The sequence below is a fragment of the Lontra canadensis genome, unplaced genomic scaffold, assembly GCF_010015895.1.
Source record: "Lontra canadensis isolate GAN:19392208 unplaced genomic scaffold, GSC_riverotter_1.0 scaffold61, whole genome shotgun sequence".
Lineage (NCBI taxonomy): Eukaryota > Metazoa > Chordata > Mammalia > Carnivora > Mustelidae > Lontra > Lontra canadensis.
The window spans coordinates 1,091,644-1,118,261 of record NW_022631055.1 but is presented as its reverse complement, the minus strand read 5'-3'; the positions used below and the strand labels follow the sequence as shown (position 1 = coordinate 1,118,261).

Below are 26,618 nucleotides of genomic sequence, written 5' to 3'. Positions count from 1 at the left end.
TGGGAACCCTAAAAGGAAAAGAGCTAATTAGGGTTATATTTCCTGTGAATGGTTAAAGCCAAATTCAAGGGGTTCCTGTGACTGCCACAATTTCTGGACTCCTCAAATTCTCCACTCCAGGAACAGGTGATGCATTTATATGGGTGAGCCTTTACTTAATGTCTTATCTTCCCTTAAGTTCTGTTCATGCTCATCACTATAGCCTCAGGGCATACAAAGTACTACATATATTCATTCAATTAATATGAAATCCCTACTTTATTGCCAACATATCAGCATAACAGCAACGTCCTCAAAAGTTTCAGAAGTTTATGGCAACAAATTCTGAACACTTGTAGGGTAATTTTTTCCTCTAACAAAATCTTCCCTAAGCATCCTTGAATGCCTAAGCAGAAATGGCTATTTCTTTTTTTAAATCTTTATTTTTAAAGGCTTATTTGAAAGAGAGAAACAGAGAGAGCAAGCAGAAGGAAAGGGAGACAAGCATAATCCCTGCTGAGAGGGTAGTCTGACGTGGGGCTCCATCCCAGGATCCTGAGATCATGACCTGAGCTGAAAGCTGAAATCAGGAGTGGGATGCTTAACCGACTAAGCCACCCAGTCACCTCAGAAATTGCTCTTTCTTTCCCCTTTCTTTCTTTTTTAAATTGCTATTTCTAAATTGATTTGTAGATATTCTGGAGTGTGATTTGGCTTTGTTATCCTAAATCTGTTACCAAGAGCCTTCTGCGTATACATGACAGGCCAGTGCTCCCAACCCCAGCAAGTCTCAAACTTTAATAAACATGACATGTATGAAATGAGTAGGTACTACTTTTGATTAAGAAAATAGACAACAAGGGGTGCCCAGCTGGTTCAGTCAGTAGAGCATGCAACTCTTGATCTCCAGATCGTGAATTTGAGTCCCATGCTGGGTGTAGAAATTACTTAAGAATAAGATCTTAAGGGGTGCCTGGGTGGCTCAGTGGGTTAAGCCTCTGCTTTCGGCTCAGATCATGATCTGAGGGTCCTGGGATCAAGCCCCACATGGGGATCTCTGCTCAGCGGGGAGCCTGCTTCCCTCTCTCTCTCTGCCTGCCTCTCTGCCTACTTGTGATCTCTGTCGAATAAATAAATAAAATCTCAAAAAAAAATCTTAAAAAAAAGAATAAAATCTTAAGAAAAAAATAGACAACGAAAGAAACTTCAATTTTAGGGAGAGAAATATACAATACTTTAAAAGTTTGTGTAAAATGTTTGGAAATATATAAAATTGAAATAACATTCATAAGTAACAACAATACTCAGTTTGAAAAATATAATTAAAATGGAATCCTGATTTACAATAGTAGCAGATGTGAATATATGTTAAGTGACTTTTAAGGAAAAATGTATCACTAATACGAAGAAAACTAGATTTTCCTGAAAGATATTAACTATAAACAAAAGTGATATTATATTTTAGAAGACTAGTATTTTAATACTGTCATTTTCCACCAATTAATTAATATACTTCAAGTTATTAAACAAAATCCCAATAAAAATATTTCTGGGAGAACTGAGCAAAATACTTCTGAAATTTACTTGAAAAAACAAACAGGCAAAAACAGCTAATATCGTTAGCCATCATAAAAAATGATCTTACATTACCTTCATTTTTAAAATGAGGTAATCATGCAAAAACAGATAAAAAGAATTGGCTTTTTCTTTTTTAAAAAAATTTTAATTATTTTTATTAACATATAAGGTATTATTTGCCCCAAGGGTACAGGTCTGTGAATCATCAGGCTTACACATTTCACAGCACTCACCATAGCACACACCCTCCCCAATGTCCATAACTCAACCACCCTCTCCCTACTCCCGCACGCCCCAGCAAGCGTCAGTTTGTTTCTTGAGATTAAGAGTCTCTTATGGTTTGTCTCCCTCTCGATCGGCTCATGTTTTTTATTATTTCCTGTGCTCACACTATTATTTGTTAGCAAAACGTTTCCTAAGAAACAATGCAAACTTAAATTTGTGAGCTGGTGGGGACCCAGGGAATAAGGTTATATTTTATCAAAATGCTGGACTAATCTCAATTACTGATCTGAGTGAGGTGTATCATCTCCTTTCTGCTCCTTCCCAAAGAGTTTGACACTTCTCTCATCCCTCCTAGAGATGGCCTCCACCATCAGTCTCAGTGTCTTGATAGAAACATGGGTTCTTCTTTTAAGTATCCAGGCAGCCCAATATTTCAATGTATTCACTATCTGAATTCTAGCCACTGGTAAATTCATTTAAAATTAGCTTTTGGTTTTTTATATTTAGGTAGCTACCATTATTCTCAACTAGTTAAGATTATGATTTGATTGATGAATTAATTTATTAAATGCTGAAGCTTTAGCTTCAAATGAATGGCTGTCCCAACTTCTCTAAAAATAGTACTTTGCAATCTGTTAATGAAAAGATAACTCACCGAAATAAATCCTTGATCCTATTAGGTCATTTGAAGCCATAAAACTTTTTCAGTATGGGTTCAAATTGCTCCTACAGAAATACAAGAAGCAACTCAATGCAGTAGTGCTATAATAATGTAACCACCAAATCTTAAAATTTTCATAATAATGGAGCTGGGTGTGGGGGCTGTGTGTAAAATTGGTGTATACCGGTACAGATTTTTAGCAAGTTTAAAGTGTAATTACAGTAATGGATTCAGTAAAATGGCTTCCTCTTTGTAAAGGAGTTCAATGATATGGCTGTAATTTCCATACTAAAGTGCCAATTCTATTCTTAAGTTCTCATTACATTTTTTTGCCAACTCTTGATCATTTTTTTTACCCATATCCAGTTTATTAATATAATTATCCATCATTATATATGTCATATCCATGTTCATGTCAGTATTTCAACCCAATCGCTTTATTTAAAGAAACTAACAAAAATTCAGATGCGAAATTACAAAGACACCTAACAGCAGAGCTGAAAGCATGTGAACAAAGAGGTACAACAACAGCAAAATGCCAGTGAGAGGAAAAACAGATACTTCTCAGAATGGCAAAAGGTGTCTCAGACAGAAGAAAAGTATTAAACCAAATTTTTTAAGTGCAAGCATAAATGATTTTGAAGACAGCAGAGACTGATATTGATTTTCAGTTGTCAAAATATTGGCAAGTGAAATTTATTTATGCATAATAAGGAAATGTTTCATGCTGAAAACATTCTGGGTCCATACTGATTAAATTTCGTGCTTTGAAGTTGCATTGTCCAATATGGTAGCCACGAACCACATGTGGCTACTTAAATTAATTAAAATTAAATAAGAATAAAAATTCAGTTCCTCATTGGCACTGCCCACATTTTAAGTCCTCAGAGCCACAGAAGACACTAGTATGCATTGCACACACAGAAATAGAACACTTCCATCATGCCAGAAAGTTCTGTTGAACAACATTGTAATTCATCATGTGAAGGGTCATAATGAAACTTCATCAATATTATTCATCCAGAAGTTTACCATAACTACTTTTTTTATTATCCAAGCCATGACTTACTTCCAGAGGCAAGTCATACAACTAGATAAAACAAGGGTCAAATTCTTTAGTGCTTCCCACCCCCAACCAAGAAAGACTTCTTGGGATATTGTTATCTACCAGAACCTGAGAAATGCAATAGCTTCTTGTGAAAACTATACGGGCAGCAACTTTTGACATAGTATAACATTTCAGGTGCTGAATCACTAGGCATAATTTTACTCTTTCCATGATTGAGCAGAACAGCTGAGAAAAATAGAGGATTTTATCCACTTTATGTAATAGTGTAACCAGCAGCATGCCCAGACAGAAGTAATCTTATAATGGGTTTGGTAGGCATTTCTTTAACATGTTGGGGTGGGGAAAATAACCTTTATTGTAGCTCTTTAAGGTTCTGAATTGTAAAAATGTCTCTACTGTAATAATACAAGCATTTCTTTATCTTCATTTTGAAATCTTAAAAATAGCGTTCTTTCCAGAACTGCCTCAGGAACGTAATAATAATAAAACAGATAAAAATCATTATATATTTATTCTGGAACATAAGACATAGAAAATTATTGGGTGAGATCCAAATTCTTTTATAAGCTAAACGTAGCTCTAACACTATAATCCAATAAAGATATGACACACACTCCAAAATTTACAGACAAACCTTACTTATGAATATTAGGTACAAAAACCTGACACTATAAGGAAACATTAATAAAATAACCATATAAGTTGATTGAATAAGAAAAAGCATATGATCCTCTCAGTAGATGCTGAAAGGCCACTGGATGAAATTCAATACCCACTTATATTCTTAATAAAAACACACTATTATATAAACTTAAAATAAACATCAGTATCTTTTCCAAATAACTCAATTATACATAGTTAAGCTATATTATTTATCATTGCTATTAATTTTTTTATGTTTTTATGTCATTTTTAACCAATATAATGACACATGAAATACAAGTAAGAGAAATAAACAGTGGAAAGGCAAATAGAAGAATTTTATATTTTTCAGATTACATAACTGCATAGCAAGAGAACTAGAAAGAACTCATAGCGACTTTTAATAAAAACAGAAATTAAACATTTAACCTACAAATATCAATATATATCTGTAAAATCATCAAAATCCGGTTGGAATATACATAAAATAAACCCATCCTCAAGTAAAATTCTTAAGAGTGATATTTATGATCTTTGTAAGGAAAACTGCAATCCTTATTAAGGGATACAAATGGAGACCTAAATAAACGGGGAAAGCATCGTGTCCTCTCATGAGAAGATGAAATAGAAGGAGCTTGATTTTTTTTTCAAATTAACTTATAGGTTTGGTGCAATTCCAATTAAGACTTTAGTCTTGGTGGCCTTAAGAATAATAATAACCTTTATAGGGGTAAAAAAAGCATAAAAGATTTTATCTGATAATAAAATACATCACATAATAAAGCACATTACTATCAGATAATTAAGTACATTACTACGGTTTAAAACAATGCCTCTGACTAATCTTCCCTGCTGTGCGCGGGCCCACCTCCCCTTAACCCCCCCATAGTAATAGGAAACCAAGTTCTCTAAGACTTCTTGGTCATCCTGGAGCTGGGTCTTGGCAGGTGTGGATTTCTTCCCCTCCTTTTTCTTTTTCCCTGTGGTCTGCCACCTGGTGGCCTGAATCAGTAACTCGGTTTTCAAGGCTGAAGGACACCTAGGGCTGGCTTTCATTATTCCTTTATACTTTTTCTGGTTAGCCAAGGAATTAGAGGTGAGCGCCTGGGTCAAAGGGCACTAAATGACATCTTCCAGTCTTACTTGAAAGTACTCCTATTTGAAATGACATGGTGCTTGAGATTTGTAAAAATGTTAATAACTGTTGAAGCATGGGGCTTCTTTTGTGTATATTTGTAAATCTGTACAATAAAAGGTTAAAAATAGAAACAAAGCAAAGAATCACTGCTCCCACAAATATAAATGGCTGGTGAATATATGAAAGAATCCACAGTCTCATTAACAATAAACATAGGCAAATTAAAACAAGTAAATGAGTCACCTGGGCGGCTTAGTCAGTTATGTCTGCCTTGGGCTCAGGTCATGATCATACCAGTCCTGGCATCGGAGCCCTGCGTTTGGCTTCCTGCTCAGCAGGGAGCCTGCGTCTCCGTCTCCCTCTGCCATTCCCTATGCTTGAGCTCACTTGCTCACTCTTTTTCTATCTCAAATAAATTTTTTAAAAAAAGTAAATATTTTTTAGTTTTCAGATTAAAAAAAAAATCACCAAAACACCAATACTTTTTTAGTATTGAAAAGGTGTGGGTAAATAAAAACATCTTTTGACAGGAGTATCAGTTGGTATTGCCTTTTGCAGGGCAATTTGGTAATATGGAGGGAAAATTTTAATGTTGCACAAATGTTTCATATCCTTACACCTGGAATTCCACTTCTCTTTTCTGAAACTACTCAGGCAAGAATGCAGAAATACATGTCCACTAATGTTTATTGTAGCATTGTTTATAAGAGCAAAATACTGGACATGAACATAGACAAAATATAGAGATATCCCTATATAATGGGATACTATGCATTCATGTAAAAGAACAATCCCTTTGTATTGATATTGAATGATACCCTTGGAAAAATGAAGTAAAAACTGTGTATAAATGGGAATGGTCTCATTTTGGCTGAAGAAGACAGTAATACATGTTAACATGTGCATTTAAAAAATCTGGAGGCCAGGGGTGCCTGGGTGGCTCAGTGAGTTAAAGCCTCTGCCTTCGGCTCAGGTCATGATCCCAGGGTCCTGGAATTGAGCCCCACATCGGGCTCTCTACTCAGCAGGGAGCCTGCTTCCCTCTCTTTCTGTCTGTGCCTGCCTCTCTGCTTATTTGTGATATCTGTCAAATAAATAAATAAAATCTTTAAAAAAAATCTGGAGGCCAATAACCCCACAATTACAATGGTTTTCTTTAGGTGGTAGGAAAACATAGGAGACTTTCACTTTCTTCATTGTATAATTCTGTAATGTTTGAGGGGTTTTCAATGCACATATATTACTTTTCCAACCGAAAAAGCAATCAAGATAATATTAAAAAAAAAATTTTTTTTTAAGATTTTATCTATTTATTTGACAGAGATCACAGGTAGGCAGAGAGGCAGGCAGAGAGAGAGGGGAAGCAGGCTCCCCACTGAGCAGAGAGCCTGATGCAGGGCTCAATCCCAGGACCCTGAGATCACGACCTGAGCCAAAGGCAGAGGCTTAACCCACTGAGCCACCCAGGCGCCCCGATAAAATTTTTAAATGAATAAATAAAAGAGCGTTTCCCTGCCATCTTTAAGAAATGTTCCATTATTAAGCTGATTCCCTCCTGTCTCCCAAACCAGCACGGTTGCCAGATAGGATGGTGCTATCTATTCTGAAGGTGAAAGAGGCATTTATTATCCTTTTTGTTTAAGAATCTTGATCTCAGTGTGCTGGGCTCCAAAGATGACTCTCAAAATTCACTTTACTGTTTCTCCCAGAATATTCTAAAAGGTAATAAAGCAAAGAGGATGCTCAGTGGCTTCCTTATGACGAGAAGACTAAACAACCAAGTTTACCAAATCTGAAGTAGGGGCTTCTACAGTGGTGCACAAGATGACCCACTGGCACTCAGGGAAAACATGTTAGAATTTCAACCTACATATTTTTATCTCGCCCTTCGTTAATTTCAATTTTTTTTCAGGTTTTGTTTTTAAAATTCTCTATTATACAACTGTGTATATTATACAATTGTGTATACATGTATATATCATACATATTTGTACATATATGTAGTTCATTGGTAAATATATATTTACATATTAAGGGGAGTATTTGAAAATTTTTTACTGGTCAAAAAAATTTAGAGGCCATTAACCTAGGCTGCAGCTCCTTTTAGGAGAACAAAAACCAGATATAAGGCATATATAAACATGTTCTATAAATTAGTTACCCTCCTCAAAGTCAGTAACAGAAGAAAACAAAACAGAGAAATAGGTGAGTAAATACATGGGCGACAAATGTAAGAGTCAGCTTAGTAGATAATAAAAGGTAGAAGGAAAGAGAAGGGAAGAGAGATAGGAAAATTATTTACACACATACAAGTAAAACAGTGGAGAAAAACTCCCATTATAAATAAAGAAAGGGAGGTAAAATAAAAAGAAGAAATGCCACAAAAAGACCCTGAACACTTAGCGATGAAATGAAAATAAGCCATCTGTCATGCACTTGGAATTTAGAATGTACCAGATCCAGAGCTCTTTATTCTGAGTATTGAGCACAGTGGTTGGCACACAGTATGCACTCCATAAGTACCCCTATAATTTTTATGTTGAAATCCTAACCCCTAATGCGATGGTGGGTCTTTGGTAGGTGATTAGGTCATGAGGATGAAACCTCCTGAATGAGATTAGCATCTTATAAAAGGGATCCCAAGAGAGCTCCCTTGTGCCTTAGGCCTGAGAGTACAGCGAGAAGATTGCTATCTATGAACTAGGAAGTGTGCTCTGGCCAAAGACACCAAATCTGCTGGATTGCCCAGCCTCCGGACCTATGAGAGATAAATTTCTGTTGTTTCTTTTTCTTTTCTCTTTTCTTTTCTTTTCTTTTCTTTTCTATTCTTTCCTTCCTTCCTTTCCTTCCTTCCTTCCTTCCTTCCTTCCTTCCTTCCTTCCTTTCTTTCATTTCTGTTGTTTCCAAGCCACCTAGTCTTCCGTGTTCTGTCATAGCAGCCTGAGCTAAGACATTAGATAACATTAAAAAGAATCATGCAGAAATATTTTCATTAATAAGGAAAATATTCTGTGGTGCATTATAAAGTGAAAGTTGGAAGGTGCCTTGTTGCTTAAGTAGCAAGTACAGGGAAGTATAAGCCCTGACTTTGCTCTGAACCTGGGCAAGAAGCTTGACCTGAAAAAGTATTGGTTTTCCCACCTGTTGTGGGTTGAGTTGTGTTCTCCCCAAATTCATATGTTGAAGTCCTAACCCCCTACATAAGAATTTTACTGTATTTGGAGATAGGGCCTTTTAATGGGAGTAATTAGGTTAAAACAAGAACATTGCTGGAGGGGCCCTAATCCAGTGTGACTCTGGAGGGAAGGAAAAATCTCTTCCTCTACCCTCTCAGGTTTAGTAGCTGGGGCCTGAGAATTAAACTGACTAAAGAATAACAGGAGAGAGTAACAGGGTAAGAAAAACACTTTAAGTATTAATAAAATTGTATGAGCATGGGAGCTTCACAGAAAAGAAGTGAAAAAAGTCAAAGGGCAGACAGACTTGGGGGCTTAGATACCTTTAAAACAAAGGGTGATAAATTGTGGAGAAGTGACTAGACAAGGGAAAGGGTATTTGGGCTTCTTGAGTACATTAATTGTGTAAAAGTGAATAGGAAATATGTGTGGAGGGACAAAGATCATTCAGTGTAAGGTAAGGGTTATTTTAGTAAAGTCTGTTTATGCAAACTCATCTCATCATTGACTCCTTGTCTGCAGTAATAAGAGTGCTCTCCTCCCCTCTCCTCTTCCTGGTACTCTCCCAGGGAAAGTCTCTTCTCATGGGAAATTTATGCCCTGCTTTGATGCAGATGGTGAGAGAGCAGAGAATTCTCAGTTGCCTTCATTTTAGCTCAACATAATCAATATTCTGAAAGTGGCATATTTCGGGATATCATATTCTGACTCCCCTTCAACTGATGTCCTTATAAGAAGAGGAAATTTAGATGCAGATGGGCAAAGAGGAAAGACCATGTGGACACAATGAGAAGGCAGCATCTAGGAGCCAAGGAGAAAGGCCTTAGAAGAAACCAACCCTGCTGACACCTTGATTTCAGACTTCCAGTCTTCAGAACTGTGAGAAAATAGGAATCTCTCATTTAAGCAACCTAGTCTGTGGTACTTTGTTGCAGCAACCTAGCAGTCCTATAAGATGGAGAAAATCTTAATACCATCTTTATTTAGCTTTCAAGGTTGGACTGAATCAAACAGATGTAAATACCTTTGTAAACTACAAAGCATTACACAAATGTGAGCAGCTGTTACTCACATGGTCCCTGAAAAACCTGGAGGAATGCAGTCATCCTGTTAAGACTGGACTTTACAGGGGTGCCTGGGTGGCTCAGTCAGTTGAGCATCTGACTTTCGGTTTCAGCTCAGGTCATGATCTTGGGGTCGTAGGATTGAGTCCCATGTCGGATTCCACTCTCAGCACAGAGTCTGCTTGAAAGTCTCTCTCCCCCTCTGCGCTTCTCCCTGCTTGCGTGCACCCTTTCTCCCTCATAAGTAAATACATCTTTAAAAAGAGGAAGACTGGACTTTATAACCCTTTTGTAAGGCAGAGGCTCAGTTCCCACACCGAGGATGGAAAGAAGCAGATTTCAGCAGAACTGTCATGAAGAACACAAATGATTTGGCAGTGAAAGGAGAAAGGCAAAAATAAAAAGAATGGTTCCTTGCTCCCATGCTGCAAGTTGTTAAACAAACAAACAAACTAGACTATATATATATAACAGTAATAGCTAATATGTATTGAGCATTTATTAACTACTAAGCATGGTCCCAAGTGCTTTTTTTTTTTCAAAGATTTTATTTATTCACTTGAGAGAGAGAGAGAGAGAGAGAGAGAGAGAGCCTGAGAAGTGGGAGGGTCAGAGGGAGAGGCAGACTCCCTGCCAAGTGGGGAGCCCAATGCAGGACTTGATCCTGGGACTCCAGGATCATGACCTGAGCTGAAGGCCGCTGCTTAACCAACTCAGCCCCCCAAGCGCCCCCCAAGTGCTTTTTATAAGTGTTCTATAATTAAACTCCTGTCAACCCTATGGTAAAAATAATGTAGATATGTTTGTGTGTGTGTGAACAGTGTGTATATATATGTTTATGTGTGTATATGTTACCTATTTTGGTCTCTTGTGTTACAACATATACCTTCAATACAAAAATCTGTTTATATGTAGTAGCTAAAAAGTAATAAAACTGCCAAAATAAGAAGTCATGGTTTTTTAAGAGATGACTAATGTTTCGCACCACTGTGAAATGGGAAAAACACTATCTGATTGAACAAAGTGACCTATGGTAAAATGCATGACACACATTCACATTGTCTTCTCTTACACCAGCATACCCACATGCGTTGCCCTGAGTACATGCATTGTTCTGTTGAGCTTGTGTTATTTCATGATGAACATGTTCAATATATTTTGTTAAAACTGTATGAGTACACTGGGTCTAAGATCCTAAGTAGTGAATACAAAGAAAAGCCTTACATTTTGAGGTGAAAGTTGAAATAATTAAATGTTTTGAAATAAATGAGAAAAATCCAAGGCCTGAGGAAATCCACACTGCCCACATTCAGGAATAATGCTGAGAAAATAAACGAGAGGAGAGCTTGTGTACCCCAGTTATTGTCTGCTTCTAGTGAAATGGATAAGCACTTGGAAGAGACTGAAGAAGACTGATGCCAAGTAATTCCAAGTACAGTTGAACAGCATTTTGTGTCCTCTAGGCTCATTAGAAACCATAAAAAGCAACTTTTTTGGGGTAAATTTTATCATCATTAAAGATTTTATTTATTTATTTGACATAGAGAGAGAGAGATCACAAGTAGGCAGAGCAGCAGGCAGAGTCGGCAGGGGCGGGGGAAAGCAGGCTCCCTACCGAGGAGAGAGCCCGATGTGGGACCCAATCCCAGGACCCTGAGACCATAACCTGAGCTGAAGGCAGAGGCTTTAACCCACTGAGCCACGCAGGTGCCCCCAAGCAACTTCTTTATAAAAAGAGGAAACTGGCAGAACAAAGATGGGATTTCTATTTTAAGCTGACTTAGGAAAAAGAAAGACAGAATAAGAAACTACAGAAATCCACCTCTGGTGTCACAATAGGTAGCCTAAGAATGATGATGTTCTTCTTTCCTTTTACCTCTACTCAGTAATTCAAAAACCACAACACTTTACCACACCCATTTCCAGCAAGTGGTGTTTGGAGCATAGCTATCCACTAAGGAAAATAATTAACTTATAATCTCCCATTTAAAGTCTACATGGATAATACAAAACCTCCATATAATAAAAGGCACAATGAACTAAATCAAAAGAAAAATGACAAGCATGTCACTGCAACATGTGTCAAAGGGTTAAAATTCTTATAATAATGTATAAAAAGCTCTTATATATCAATAAAAAAAGAACATCCCAATAAAAAAAATGGTCAAAAGATATAGAAAACTAACCCAGGAACAAACACAAAGGTTAACCCATGTCAAATAATGCTCCATTTCAAATTTAAAAAGGAAACTAAAACTATGTTTTATTTTTAACCTAGTAGATTGGCAAAGACATTTTTCAAAAAGATTTTTTAAATAAATTCAGTAATTTTCCATTTGGGAATTTATTCAAAGGAAATAATGAGACTTGGGTTCAAAAATGTATGTGAAGTATGTTCATTGCAGAACTCTTTGAGTTTTAAAAACTGAAGTAATTTAATCTAGCAGTTGGAAGATTAGTCGAATAAATCAAGACATCTATACTTTCATTTAGGAATTCTGCAGGAATCTACCCCCTAGAATAGTCCATAAAATCAACAGCTCTTAGTGACACAAAGATGTTTATTTCAGCAGTTTGTAAGGAAAAAATGGTAGAGTACACCCACATCACAAAGGGAGAAAAAGACTGCACATTAAGCATCACATTTCTGCAATCACTAAGGTATTCTGGGTGTGTGTATATATATATACACAAAGTAAAAATAGACTAATTGGTAGTTTATAGAATACTACACAGTTGCAAAAAAAGGAGCTCTATATTTTCAGACGAAAAATTGACCTCGCAGTGAAAAAAGTTCTGTGACTACACATATAATATTATCTCATTTATATAAATATATTGCTAAAAAGAAAACCACAGGCCTAAAATGGTGTCACTTGGTTAAGGCCCTGAACCAGTAAACCAAGACTTAAAAAAACCCAACCTGTCATTTTGGCCTAGAAATGTAACCTCTAACCAGTCAACATGGGATTTTCTCGGTCAGCATTAGGAAACTTACTGATACACCCTTTTCGTCCCCCTCAGGAGGGTGACCTTGCCTCAAACAATGGATTCTTTGCGAACAATTTCCTTTTCCCCACACCTTTAAAGTCTTTAAAAACCTTTCCTTTTCTGGCCCTTTGGGGCTCTCCTCTACTTGCCAGATGGGATGCTGCCTCATTCATAAATTGATACAGTTAATTGGATCTTGAAAACTTACTGTAACAACATATAAGGCTGTTGAAAGAGATTTGGGGACACCGAAGACCTTGGCAATGACCTCTGAAGACCCACTCCACAGTGGGCCCTAATTTAAAAATTTGAGTTAGTGCTGTCTGACGTAAGATTTGGGTTACATAAAATGTAAACATTTATTTAAATGAACATTGAATTCGATTTTGCCCTTGAAAATCTCCTAATTCTAGTTTTTTCTATCTACCCATGAAAGGTTAAAGACCCGCCTGGAACTATGAGATAGAGAGCCGATCAGCAAAGCTCGGCTTTTTATTTTCAAACAACCCTTTTATTGCAAAAGTTATTGGGCCAGTGGGTTTGAAGATGGTTGGCACTGAAGTGGAGGGTATACAACGGCGAACCAAAGCTCTTGAAGCCCTTAGAGAAGTAAGACCCGTCACCCCGCGTACCTCACTGCGCCATTTCCTGCCTCGCACGCACTGCTCGGAAGAAGAAACGTCGAGTCCTGCTAGGGCCTCCAGCCAATGGCTACACTTTTGCTCTCAGCCCTAGCAACTCCGGGCCAATGGGCGGAAGGCTATCTTTTGATTAGGTACGGTCCTTTTCCAGCCAATCGGAAACGTTCTTCAAATGCGCCTCTCTGAGATCGCAGGCTCCAGCCAAGCAGGCTTCTCTTCCGGGAGGCTGTCCTGGGCGGCTGCGCGTGTTGCCATAGCGACCATTTTACGTTACTGGTTTGTAGGTTTCGTCCCGGTACCAGGGCGACTGCGGGGACCACTCTTTCTTCTCCCATTCTTTCTCGGCCTCCTACGGTCCAAGGGCCTTACGCAGGCTCTGGGAGTCCGGCCTAGGGTTCCGCGGCGCCCCGCGGAGCGGGATGGCTGCGGAAGAAGAGGATGAGGTGGAATGGGTGGTGGAGAGCATCGCTGGGTTCCTGCGAGGCCCGGACTGGTCCATCCCCATCTTGGACTTTGTGGAGCAGAAATGTGAAGGTAAAAACCAGATCCCGAACCGACCATTCTTTCTCTCTTCTCTCTCGCCAGCGATCGGCAGAAGGTGGTCACCACGAACCATCTCTTATCTCTCAGGTCTTATGCCTGTCCGCCAGGTTCAGAGCTGGTTTGTTGGAGGTATTGCTGTCACTGCGTCAGTATCTTCCTTCATGGAACTGAAGACAGGGACTCCCCCTTCTTTGGGCCCAAGCACACATCCGAAAATCATTAGATTTCAATCCTATGTTGGGTCTCTCACCTTATCCTGCACGTTTCTTCCTTGGGCAGGTGCCCTGTTTGGGTGGGCTTCAACAATTTCCGCAGAGACTGGGGAAGAGAGATAGGAGTTTGCCTAGTGTTCCTTCCTGATCTAACAGTTAACCGCAAAGGGAGCGCACGCTGTTACTCCAGCAGGCCCAGAGCTGGCGACCCAGTGGCATGTTTGCCTTTACTGAGCTCTCGGACTCTCGGATATACCAAAAATGGGGAGCGGGGATGGGGTATCTTGTAACAACTAAGGTATATAAAGGTGGCCTAATATTCCCTGTGAGGGCAAAGGACCTCCGGGTCCTGATCATTCACGCTTAGATTCTGCGTTCAGTTCTCCGAGACAAACTGGAGCCCAGGTATGGAAAAGGAGCTAGAAACCATGCCATATGAATGAATGCCCAACTGATACCATGGGTGTTTAGCAGGCAGGACTTGTAGGGTAGTAATATCCATCAATCATTTGAACATCTGCCTTATGTTGGAGGGTTTAGACTTGTAAGCTTCAGTGGCATAGAGCTAGGGTTAATGCGTACAAGCCACAGACAAATTTCTATGAAGGAAGTGTGCCATAGCAGAATGTATCCCAGTTAAGTTAGCCTATCTCAGAAGGTAATGAGTTCCCCAGAGGGTAGCAGTGTTTAAATGGCTTTGACAGCAACTTAATGGAGATAACCATCAAATGGTTGGTTATCCTGGATGAGCTTTTTTTTTTTTTTCCTGGATGAGCTTTAGAGAGTCCTTTCAACCCTAAGGGTCCATGAATTTGGTAAAGATAAACTTTAGTTTGACCACTGAATCTTTTCATTACCATAATCAAAATTATGCCATAATAAAAATCCAGATAGTATTTAAGTATTGTTTTTATGTGTAATTTCTAAAGAAGTTTAAAATAATTTTTATTTGTGATCTTTTTAAGAATTTAAAATTCTGAGACGGATGAAGCATGTGGAATTCTGACCTCCTTTGGGAGAAAAAAAGAATTATGTCACCCTTTCATTCTATTTACCCCTATGACACTAAATGCTAAAATGAAAAAAAAAAAAAATTAAAGCAGTGCTCTTTTTATCCCCAAATGTCAAAAGTGGTTGCATCTCAGTAGTAATACATCTGACTGTGTAATTTCACAGGGAAGCAGTAATCCTCAACTTTATACACATGTAATGTAGTAATTTGATTTTAGAACTAACTAGAAACAGTTTAAATTACTGCTGTATTGTGTGTATGCCCAGTGTTACACAGAGCAGATGCCAGTAGAGGTGGAAGTAACATCCCATTGTCACTTGAAATAAGTGTTAATACTAAAGTGACTTTAGGTTGTTAGTGTGCTAGTCTTTAAAGATTAGTTTTGTACAACCTGTGATATCAGGATTTATTTCAATAAGCATTTATGGAGTGTATGTGGGCCAGAAGCTGGGGATAGAAATAAGAATGTAACAAAATCCTATGGCTGAGAAGTTTATGATTTAGTGTGGAAGACAGGCAGGTAAATGGAATTTAAATCTGAATTGGCAGGTGTTATAATAAAGGAGGGCATGTGGCTCTATTTTGAGTTCAGAGGAAGGGATCTAACCAGCCCAAGAGTTGAAAGTGGGTGGCAGGTCTTAGAGAATGTGCTGTTTGCAATGTCTTGAAGAATAGTTGGGAGAAGAGGACTGGGTAAAGACAGAAAACTCTAGGAACACCTGAGCAAATGTACAGGAGTTTGAAGCACAGTGTGTGTTATGTATGGTGATATTCCAAGTACTGATGTATGTTAAGAGTGCAAAGTTTGGGTTTTGGATGACAGGAGATGAGACTTGGAAGTTTAGTCTGGCCTTCTAAGGATTTTGCATTTATTACTTAGTCAAAGAACAGTCATTGAAGAGCTTTAAGTAGAAAATTAAAGAAGTTAGTTTTGCATTTTGGATCATTTAGGGGGAATTTTAAAAAGTTTATTGTTAACAATTCATGAATTTGGCCTGTTTCCCTAATTAATTGTCATTTCTTGATGGAATATGTATCTTTCTAATCCACATTGTTTCATACATATGATCATTGAGTAAACATTTGTTTTGGTTTTATTTATTTTAATTTCATTACTGATTTATATAGAGCAAAAATGGCCTAGTCACTTACAGTAAAATTTATATCAGCAAATTATGATAACATAATCCAGAGCCTGTTGTAAAAGGAATTAATGTTTAAAAACTATTAATAATATTACTTATTAATATTAATAATATTAATAATTAAAAGTTTATAAATTGTTGCCTTTTATTATTGAAAGGAGCAAATTAGTGTTTGTCTTACATATGAAATAGATTTTACATATGAAACTATAAAGAAACATGAAACTTGTTTACAGTTAACACTGTTATATGCTATATATATAACATATTATTACAAATATACATATATGTATATATTGTGTATATATATGCACATATAGTTTTTTTAATTCAAGAATTCAAAGCTGAAGAGCTAGGTTATAAGAATGAGAATTCTATTGTAAGATGTAAGGAGTGCACTTTTATATTTGCATTAATGATTTGTTTTTGTACACTATACAGTAATATTTTTCTTTTAAATTTAGTTTTTGATGATGAAGAAGAAAGCAAATTGACCTATACAGAGATTCATCAGGAATACAAAGAACTAGTGAGTATTTTCTCCATTGATTATTAAAGGTAATTAAAATAATTTTAGCTTTTCTAAATTAAAAACATGGACTTTTTCCATTTTAAAATTCTTTAATTAAAAAAATCCATTCTTGGTACACCTGGCTGGCTCTGCTATAGAGCATGTGACTCTTAACCTTGGGATTGTGAATTCAAGCCCCATATTGGAAATAGAGCCTCCTTTAAAAAAAAAATAAATAAATAAAAAATCCAATCTACCCTAATAGTACTACTAGTTCCATCAGGCCCTAAGCCTTCTCTGAGCATTTCATCTTTTGTACTTCTTATCTCTTCTACTCTAGAATCTAAGAAATGAATTTAGGACAACTATTTGAAGGGATCTTGCATCTAATCTTTAAATTTTATTCTTAATCTTCTGCTGATGCATCTAGAGAAGTGTTAGTTATTAATTTGCCATGGTGTCTTGTGATTTTTAAAAATGCCTCTGAGTAGCAGAAGAGTTGTACCCCATTGACTGTCATGACCCTGACCAGTAATTTCAAGTAGAGGAAATAAAATTTCATTTGATTCTCTGCAAAAATTTTAACTTTCCATTGTTTGTGGGTTTTTTGGTGAAAGACATTGTCATTGCCATATAGTATAATTTTATGTAGATTAATAATTGCAAGCAAACATTTGATTATCCTTTTTAAACTCAACACTTAACATGAAAACTGTCATTTGGAATTTTTCTATGTAAATTGGAAAAGTTACACTTTCTCTTTTTAGGTTGAAAAGCTGTTAGAAAGTTATCTCAAAGAAATTGGAATTAATGAAGATCAATTTCAAGAAGCATGCACTTCTCCTCTTGCAAAGACCCGTACATCACAGGTTCTGCTTTTGTGTCATTCTGCTAACATATAGTTTTAATAAAAATGCCCAGCATTTCACTTAAATTTGCTATATTTGTTTGTCGAAGGATACTATTTTAGACATTGTATGAGTAAAAAGCTAATTCATCACATATGGGTTCTTTTTTATAATTACCTTAAGAAATGATCATTTGTGGGGCGCCTGGGTGGGTCAGTTGGTTAAGCGTTCCATTCTTGATTTCAGCTTTTGTCATGATCTCAGGGTCATGGGATCAAGCCCTGTGTGGGGCTCCCTGCTGGGCCTGAAGCCTGCTTGGAATTCTTTCTCCTGCTCCCTTTGCCCCTCCCTCTCCCCTCTCTCTCTGTCTCTTAAAAAAAAAAATAATAATAATTTGAGATATTAATGAACTAATGCAGTTAATGCAGTTAAAAAGGAACTTTTCGATTGCAGAACTATGATAGATCACAGTTTTTATTTATATACACTGTTCTATTGTTTTATTTATATATTACTGTTTTATTTATATAGATCTCTGACAGTTTATCAGTTGCCTCTTTTTTAATCTTAGCAGTTTTATAGTGCATAGTTCCTGGGGCTTCCTTCTCTTGGAGCTATTTTTATTTTTAAAATTGTGTAGATTTTGTAGAGATCTAATTATTTATTTATTTTGAGGGAGAGAGAGAGAGGAAGAGAGAAGAAGAAAGAGAGAGAGAATACAGGGGCCAGGGGCAGAGGGAGGGGGAGAGAGAATCCCAAGTAGACTTTGTGTTGAGCACGGAGCCAGACATGGGCCTCCATCTCATAACCCATGACCTGAAGCAAAACCAAGAGTCTGAAAGTTAACTGACCTACCTGGGCACCCCTGGAACTACTTTTATTGTCTCATTAGTTCTGCAGTGCTGATTTGAAATAGATATTATGTGTATTTATAACTGATATTTACTGAGGGCTCATGTTAGCTGCTGTTTTAGACACTTGACATGTACTATCTCATTTAACCTTCCTGCTACCCCTTAAGATTTTGGCACTGTTTTATTTCCACTTAGAAATGAAAAACCTAATGCACAGATATGTTAAGTGACTAGTGCAAAGTCCACTGCTAAGTAAGTAGTAGTGCAGGATACCAGCCCAGGCACTCCCAACTGCAAGCCCTTGCTCAGAAGCTCAGGATAGTGGGGCACCTGGGTGGCTCAGTGGGTTAAAGCCTCTGCCTTCAGCTCAGGTCATGATCTCAGGGTCCTGGGATCAAGCCCCACATTGGGCTCTCTTCTCAGCAAGGAGCCTGCTTCCTCCTCTCTCTCTGCCTGTCTCTCTGCCTACTTGTAATCTCTGTCAAATAAATAAATAAAATCTTAAAAAAAAAAAAAAAGTTCAGGATAGGGATATGTTACTACTACTCAAATAGCCTTCTCAACAAGTTGCTTTAGCTTTCCATCTTCTCTAAATAAACTGTAATTCCTTAGCCAGATGATAGTGAGGATTGTCTGTGATTTGACCCTAAATTAAATTTTCAGTCTCCTCCTGTTCTAGTTCCCTGATATGTTATGTACTATTGTTATTCCAGGCCACTTGATCTTGTAAGCATCCATGCATCTGGATTTACTCATGCTATTCCCTAACCGTGGAATGTTTGGCCCTCACCTCCCCACCCCAGTATTTTTTCCTTACCAGATAAATCCTTCTTCTCATGAGGGCCTTGCTAAAATGTTACTTCTTGTGGCAAATTTCTCAATCTCTGGTATGCTAGGGTGGACCAGCACTCATTCTATCTCACTGGACATTTTCACATTTTTGGTACTCTGCCCCAAATTATAGTTTCTTAGAAGTCTGTTTGCCTTACTAGATTATAAATCCTTTGAGATGTTTTTAGTATCTTTGTACTCCCAGCGTCTCATCTCATAGATGTGAACCTAGTTAGTAGTAGGTAGTTCTTAATAAATGTTTCTTAACTTAAATTACTTTTTATCATGGCTTAGAAGAGGGTGCTTTGACTACTATTTAATCCAGTGCTTCCTACTATACTTCTCTATTACACAAGTTTTCTTATTTCACGATCATCTCTGATTCTAGAGATAGAACATCTTTAATATGACATGACATTTTGAAAAAATGTTTAAATATTATTGGTATGCCACAATTAATGTAAATAAGCATCTGGTTTTATTCATTAATAATGCTATAAAGCAAAAGTGGTTTTAAAGTTCACCAATAGCTTTGGGGCGCCTGGGTGGCTCAGTGGGTTAAAGCCTCTGCCTTCGGCTCAGGTCATGATCCCAGGGTCCTGGGATCGAGCCCCATGTCGGGCTCTTTGCTCGGCAGGGAGCCTGCTTCCCTTCCTCTCTCTGCCTACTTGTGTTCTCTGTCTGTCAAATACATAAAAATCTTAAAAAAAAAAGTTCACCAATAGCTTTTATTCTTTATGTACCATAAATTTAGTTTAAGGAGTAATAACAGGATTTATTTTCTTCTCCTTTTTAGGTGGGCAGGAATAATTTGAAAATTATTAATACTATTTAGGTTTCTTTTAAGATGTTGATATTTGTTTTTCAGGAATGTTTTTTACTTTGGTGAATATTTGTCAAGCTCTCAATTAAGTCATTGTGAATGAGCCTGAATTACTTTGTGAATAAAGATGTTCATGCTAATAACAGACATATCCACCTTTTGTTTTCATTATTCAGATAACTTTATTTTTTTATTAAAGATTTTATTTATTTACTTGACAGAGAGATCACAAGTAGTCAGAGAGGCAGGCAGTGGTGGGGGAACTGGCTCCCCACTGAGCAGAGAGCCCAATGTGGGGCTCGATCTCAGGACCCTGAGATCATGACCTGAGTTGAAGGCAGAGGCTTAACTCACTGAGCCTCCCAGGCGCCCCCATTATTTGGATAACATTAAATTGAATGAAGATGTTCAGAATTTTAAAATACTGTTTTCAGATCAAGAGTAACACATCTTTCTCTTTTGTTCTGCAATGCAATACCTTTTGATTTATTTGGAGTTGATTGGTAATACGGTCTTGCTATGTACAAGGAGGCAAGCTTTTTGATACCGACAGACCTAGATTTGAGTCCTAGATCTTTCATTTACTAGCTGTAAGTTTGTTGTGCTGTTTTCCTTTCTTATCCATTCTGATTCTCAGTTTCCACATCTGTAAAATCTGGATAGTATCTACTTTGAAAGGTTTTTGCAAAATTTAAGAGATAATGATCATAAAGCATTTAGCACAATAACTGACATTTATAAGGTGGTCTATAAATGGAAACACCTCCTAATTAATACTAGCTATTTTGGTGGTTGATTAGCAGTGTGCTAATTAGGCCAGGGTCATTGGTTCAATCCCCATGTGGACTAGTTAGCTGTATTCTCTTCTGGAGCAAACACTTAGCATCGGATACTGAATAGCAACATGATTTAAATCAGCACAAGGCTATCCCCATTACCAGAAAAACAGCTTAAAGCTATTTTATTTACTACTTTGCAGCAATAATGTAGTCTTTTTTTTTTTTTAAAGACTTTATCCATTCATTTGACAGACCGAGATCACCAGTAGGTGGAGAGGCAGGCAGAGAGAGAGGAGGAAACAGGCTCCCCACTCAGCAGAGAACCCGATGCGGGTCTCGATCCCAGGACCCTGGGATCATGACCCAAGCCCAAGGCAGAGGCTTTAACCCACTGAGCCACCCAGGCGCCCCAATACTTTTACTGTCTTAAAAATCCCCTGTATTCTACATGTTTATCCTTTCCATCCTTGCTCCTAGCAACCACTGCGTTTTACAGGCTCTCTCGTTTGCCTTTTTCAGAATATCATATAATTGGGATCATATAGCATATACCTTTTCAGACTGGCTTCTTTTGCTAAGCAGTGTGAAATTAAGGTTCTTTCCTTTTATTTGTTGTTTGATAGTTCATTTCTTTTTATTGCCGAATTACATTCCATTATATGGATGTACCACAGTTTATCAATCTACCTTTTGAAGAACATTTTGGTGTCTTCTAGTCTTTGGTAATTATGAAAAGGCTGCTACAAATATTCATATTTATGTGGACAAAGTTTTCAATTCATTTGGGCAAATAAAACCTAGGAGCAAGATTGCTGGATCATAAAGTAAGATTAAGTTTAGCTTTGTAAGAAATTTCCAAAGTCTCTTCTAAAGTAGTTGTACCATTTTGAATTTTCACCAGCAGTGAATGGGAGTTCCTGTTGCTGCGCATCTTCAGCAGCACTATGTATAGTCAGTTTTTTGCATTTTGGCATTCTAATTAGGTTTATAATGGTTTACTTTTGCACATTTTAAAATTGAGTTGTTTTCTAGTAGTTGAGTTTAAGAGTTCTTTGTATACAATTTTTGATGCAAGTCTCCTTTATCAGGTATGTGTTGCAAATATTTCACAAAATTTTCCTCTGTGGCTTGTCTTTTCTTTCTCTAACAGTGTCTTTCACAGAGTGGAAGTGTTTTATTTTATTTTTAAAAAATTATTTATTTATTTTAAAAAAAGATTTTATTTATTTATTTGACAGAGATCTCAAGTAGGCAGAGAAGCAGGCAGAGAGGAGTGGGGGAGAAGCAGGCTCCACGCTGAGCAGAGAGCCTGATGCAGGGCTCAATCCCAGGACCCTGAGATCATGACCTGAGCTGAAGGCAGAGGCTTAACCCACTGAGCCACCCAGGGGCCCCGATTTTTAATTTTTAATTTTTAATTTTTTAATTTAATTTTTAATTTTAATTTTAATTTTTAATTTTTATTTTTTAAAAAAAGATTTTATTTATTCATTTGACAGACAGAGATCACAAGCCCAAGGCAGAGGCTTTAACCCACTGAGCCACCCAGGTGCCCCTTTTTATTTTATTTTAATGAAGTCTGTGATTTATCCGTTTTCTTTCATAGATTATACTTTTGCTGTTGTATCTTCAGAAGTCATTGTCAAACTCGGGGTTATCTAGATTTTCTCTATGCTATCTTCTAGAAGTTTTATGTTTTTGTTTTTTACATTTAAGTCTATGTTCCATTTTGAGTTAATTTTTGTGAAAGGTGTAAAGTCAATATTTAGTTTCTTTTCTTTTCTTTTCTTTTCTTTTCTTTTCTTTTTTTTGGCATGTAGATTTCCCGTTCTTTTTGCATCATTTTTTTGAAAGATTATCTTTTCTCCATTGGATTGCTTTTTTTTTTTTTTTTTTTTTTTTGTCAAAGATCAGTTGACTATGTTTGTGTTGGTCTATTTTCAGGCTCTTTCTGTTCCATTAATTTATTTGTCTACTCTTTCACCAATACCACAGTGTCTTGATTATTGTAGTTTATAGTAAGTCTTGAAGTCAGGTAGTGTCAGTCCTTTGACTTTGTTCTTTTTCAATATTATGTGGCTCTTCTGGGACTTTGGACTTTTCATATGAAATTTAAATTCAGTTTGTTGCTGTCTACAACATAATAGCTGCTACAAAATAATTTGCTGGATTCTGTTTGGGTTGCATAAATCCACAGATCAGATTAGGAAGAACTGACATGTTAACAGTGTGGAGTCTTTTTATCTATGAACAGAGAAAATCTCTCCATTTATTTACAATCCCTTTGATATCTTTCATCAGAGTTTTTTTAGTTTTCTGCATATAGATCTTCTGTGTATTTTGTTAGATTTATTCCTGAGTATTTCTTTTATTGTGGAGTTAATGTAAATTGTATTGTGTTTTGTATTTCATTTTCCCATTACTCACTGCAGGTATATAGGAAAACTTGTACAATAACCTTATATTCTGCAGACTTGCTAGAATTACTTACTAGTTCCAGGAATTTCTTTAAACTGATTCCTTGGGGGCGCCTGGGTAGCTCAGTGGGTTAAAGCCTCTGCCTTCGACTCAGGTCATGATCTCAGGGTCCTGGGATTGAGCCCCACATCAGGCTCTCTGCTCAGCAGGGAGCCTACTTCCCCCTTTCTCTCTCAGCCTGCCTCTCTGTGCCTACTTGTGACCTCTGTCTGTCAAATAAATAAAAAAATCTAAAAAAAACCCCAAAAACCTGATTCTTTGGGATTATCTACACACAGTCCTATCATCTGTGAAGAAAAACTGTTTTTTATTTCTTTCTTCCTAATCTTTGTACCCTTAATTTCCTTTTCTTAATGCATTAGCTAGGACTTCAGTATAATGGGGAATGGGAGTGGTGGGAGGGAACTCGTTTCTGATCTTAATGGGAAAGCATCTATTTTCTCACCATTAAGTATAATGTTAGTTGTCAGTTTTTTATAGATGTTCTTTATCAGGTTAAGGAAATTCCTCTCTATTCCTCATTTGCTGAAAATATTATCATGAATGAATGTTGGATTTTGTCAAATGCTCTTCTGCATCTATTGATATGACAGTGTGATCTTTTTTAGACTTTTCACGTGATTAATGAATTACATTAATTAATTTTTGGGTGTTGAACCAACTTGCATAACTAGAATAAATCCCTCTTGGTCATGGTGTATAATTCTTTTTATACATTGTTGGGTTTCAACCTGCTAGTATTTTGTTGAGTATTTTTCTATCTGTGTTCATGAGAAATACTGTTCTTTCTTGTAGCATTTTTGTCTGATTTTGGTATCAGTGTAATGTTGGCTACATAAAATAAGTTACGGAGTATTCTCTCTGCTTCTATTTTCAGGAAGAGATTGTGAAGAATTGGTGTAATTTTTTTTTTTTTTTTTTTGAGGATTCTTATCTAAGGGCAAATTTTCATATGCATGTTCAAATACATGTAAATCCTAACCTGAATCATTCAGGGAGGGCTGGTGGGACAATAGCATGGACACTGAATAAGTTATGTGTAGAAGGGAAAGTGGATTTCAAAGTCATACTTTTTTTCTCCTTAATAATTTGAATCAATAGGGCGCCTGGGTGGCTCAGTGGGTTAAGCCTCTGCCTTCGGCTCAGGTCGTGATCTCAGGGTCCTGGGATCGAGTACCGCATCGGGCTCTCTGCTCAGCAGGGAGCCTGCTTCCCTCTCTCTCTCTCTGCCTGCTTCTCTGTCTACTTGTGATCTTTCTCTGTCAAATAAATAAATAAAAAATATTTAAAAAAATAATTTGAATCAATAGAAAGGCTTTTATATCAGTTCTGTAGGTTATGCTATTTAACTTCTACAAATAAATATGTGATTATTATTCTTTTGACAAATAATACGAATCTAAACTTTTCTTCAAAGTTTTATCTTTTTTATTTTGTGGAGAATTGTATAATTTCTTCATTAAATATTTGGTAGAATTTATCAGGGGACCCAGCTAGGCCTGGAGCTTTCTGTTTTGGAAGGTTATTAATTATTGGTTCCTTCTCTTTAAAGATGGAGATAGAGTATTCCTGTCTATCTATTACCTTATTCAGATTGTCTATTTCTACTTGTGTGAGCTTGGCAGATTGTGTTTTTCAAGGAATTGGTCCATTTTGTCTAGGTTATGATGTTTGTGGACATAGAGTTGTCAATAATATTTCTATATTATCCTTTTAAAGTCTCTGGCATCTGTAGTAATGTACCCTCTTTCATTCCTGATATTAGTAATTTATGTTTTTTCTCTCTTTCTTTCATAGTTAACCTAGCTAGAGGTTTATCAGTTTTATTGATATTTTTGAAGAATCAACTTTTAGTTTTGTTGATTTTCTACTTTAAATTTAATTGATTTCTTCTCTAATTTCTACTGTTTACTTTGGATTTAATTCCTTCTTTTTTTTTAAATTTTATTTATTTATTTGACAGACAGAGATCACAAGTAGGCAGAGAAGCAGGCAGAGAGAGAGAGGCGGAAGCAGGCTCCCTACTGAGCAGAGAGCTCTATGTGGGGCTCAATCCCAGGACCCTGTGTTCATGATCCATGCCAATGGCAGAGGCTTTAACCCACTGAGTCACCTAGGTGCCCCTAATTTATTCTTCTTTCTGTAGTTCCTGAAGTGAAAGCTTAGATTATTGATGTTAGATATTTCTTCTTTTTAAATATATGCTTTTAATGCTGTAAATTTTCTCTGAACACTACTTTAGGTGTACCCTGAAAATTTCAATAAGTTGTATATTTTTAGGAATATTTTAGGAATTTCTCTTAAAAAAAAAGAAATTTCTCTTAAGACTACAGTTGACCTTTGTATAACACAGGTTTGAACTGTGTGGGTCCACTTCTACACAGATTTATTTTTAAAATAAATACAGCACAGTACTATAAATATATTTTCTCTTCCTTATGATTTTCTTTTTAAAATTTTAATTCCAGTATAGTTAACATAAAGTGTTATATTAGTTTCAGGTGTACAACATAGTGATTCAACTATTCTATACATTACTTAGTGCTCATCATGGTAAGTGTAGTCTTAATCACCTTCACCTATTTCATTCTCCCCCATCCACCTCCCTCTGGTAACCATCAATTGAATCTCTGTAGTTAAGAGTCTGTTTTTTGGTTTGTCTCTTTTTTCCCTTTGTTTGTTTTGTTTCTTGAATTTCACATATGAGTGAGATGATATGGTATTTGACTTGCGCAGACTTGCTTATTTCACTTAGCATTATATTCTCTAGATCCATCCACGTTGCTGCAAATGTCAAGATTTCATTCTTTTTTATGGCTGAATAATATTCCATTGTAGCTATATACCACCTCTTCCTTATCTATTCATCTATCAGTGTGTACTTGGGCTGCTTCCATAATTTGGCTATTGTAAATAATGCTGCAATGAACATAATGATACCTAGATCTTTTTGAATTAGTGTTTTTTTTTTTTTCCCCCTTGAGTAAATACCCAGTAGTGGGATTACTGGGTCCTATAATATTTCTATTTTTAACTTTTTGAGGAAGCTCCATACTGTTTTCCATAGTGGCTACACTAGTTTGTATTCCCACCATCTGCGCCTGAGTGTTTCTTTGTCTCTACATCCTCGCCAACACTTGTTGTTTCTTGTGTTTTAATTTTAGCCATTCTGACAGGTATATGGTGATAGCTCATTGTGGTTTTGATTTGCATTTTCCTGATGATGAATGACATTGAGCATCTTTTCACGGATCTCTTGGCAACTCCGTATGTCCTTGGAGAAATGTCTGTTCATGTCTTCTGCCCATTTTTAATTGGATGATTTGTTTTTTGGTGTTGTGTAAGTTCTTTGTATATTTTGGATACTATCTCTTTATTGAATATGTCCTTTGTAAATATCTGCTCCCATTCAGGAGGT

The 26,618-nt window shown here is 36.8% G+C and overlaps 1 protein-coding gene and 1 long non-coding RNA gene across 2 annotated transcripts in view; one reads left to right on the top strand and one right to left on the bottom strand.

The window, feature by feature from the left end:
* Positions 1–6,896: 6,896 nt before the first annotated feature.
* On the bottom strand, positions 6,897–13,307 carry LOC116879490. Its single transcript, XR_004385044.1, has 2 exons — positions 13,156–13,307; positions 6,897–7,007 (listed from the first exon to the last, which is right to left on the bottom strand). It is a non-coding gene; the product is annotated as an uncharacterized LOC116879490 (long non-coding RNA).
* Positions 13,308–13,380: 73 nt separating this feature from the next.
* CFAP36 (cilia and flagella associated protein 36) overlaps positions 13,381–26,618 on the top strand; it is a 29,175-nt gene continuing 15,937 nt past the window's right edge. The window contains exons 1-3 of the mRNA XM_032877740.1: positions 13,381–13,698; positions 16,541–16,605; positions 17,355–17,456. Coding sequence (XP_032733631.1) covers positions 13,584–13,698; positions 16,541–16,605; positions 17,355–17,456 — 282 coding nt within the window. The 5' untranslated portion in view covers positions 13,381–13,583. The remainder of the gene's footprint in view (positions 13,699–16,540; positions 16,606–17,354; positions 17,457–26,618) is intronic.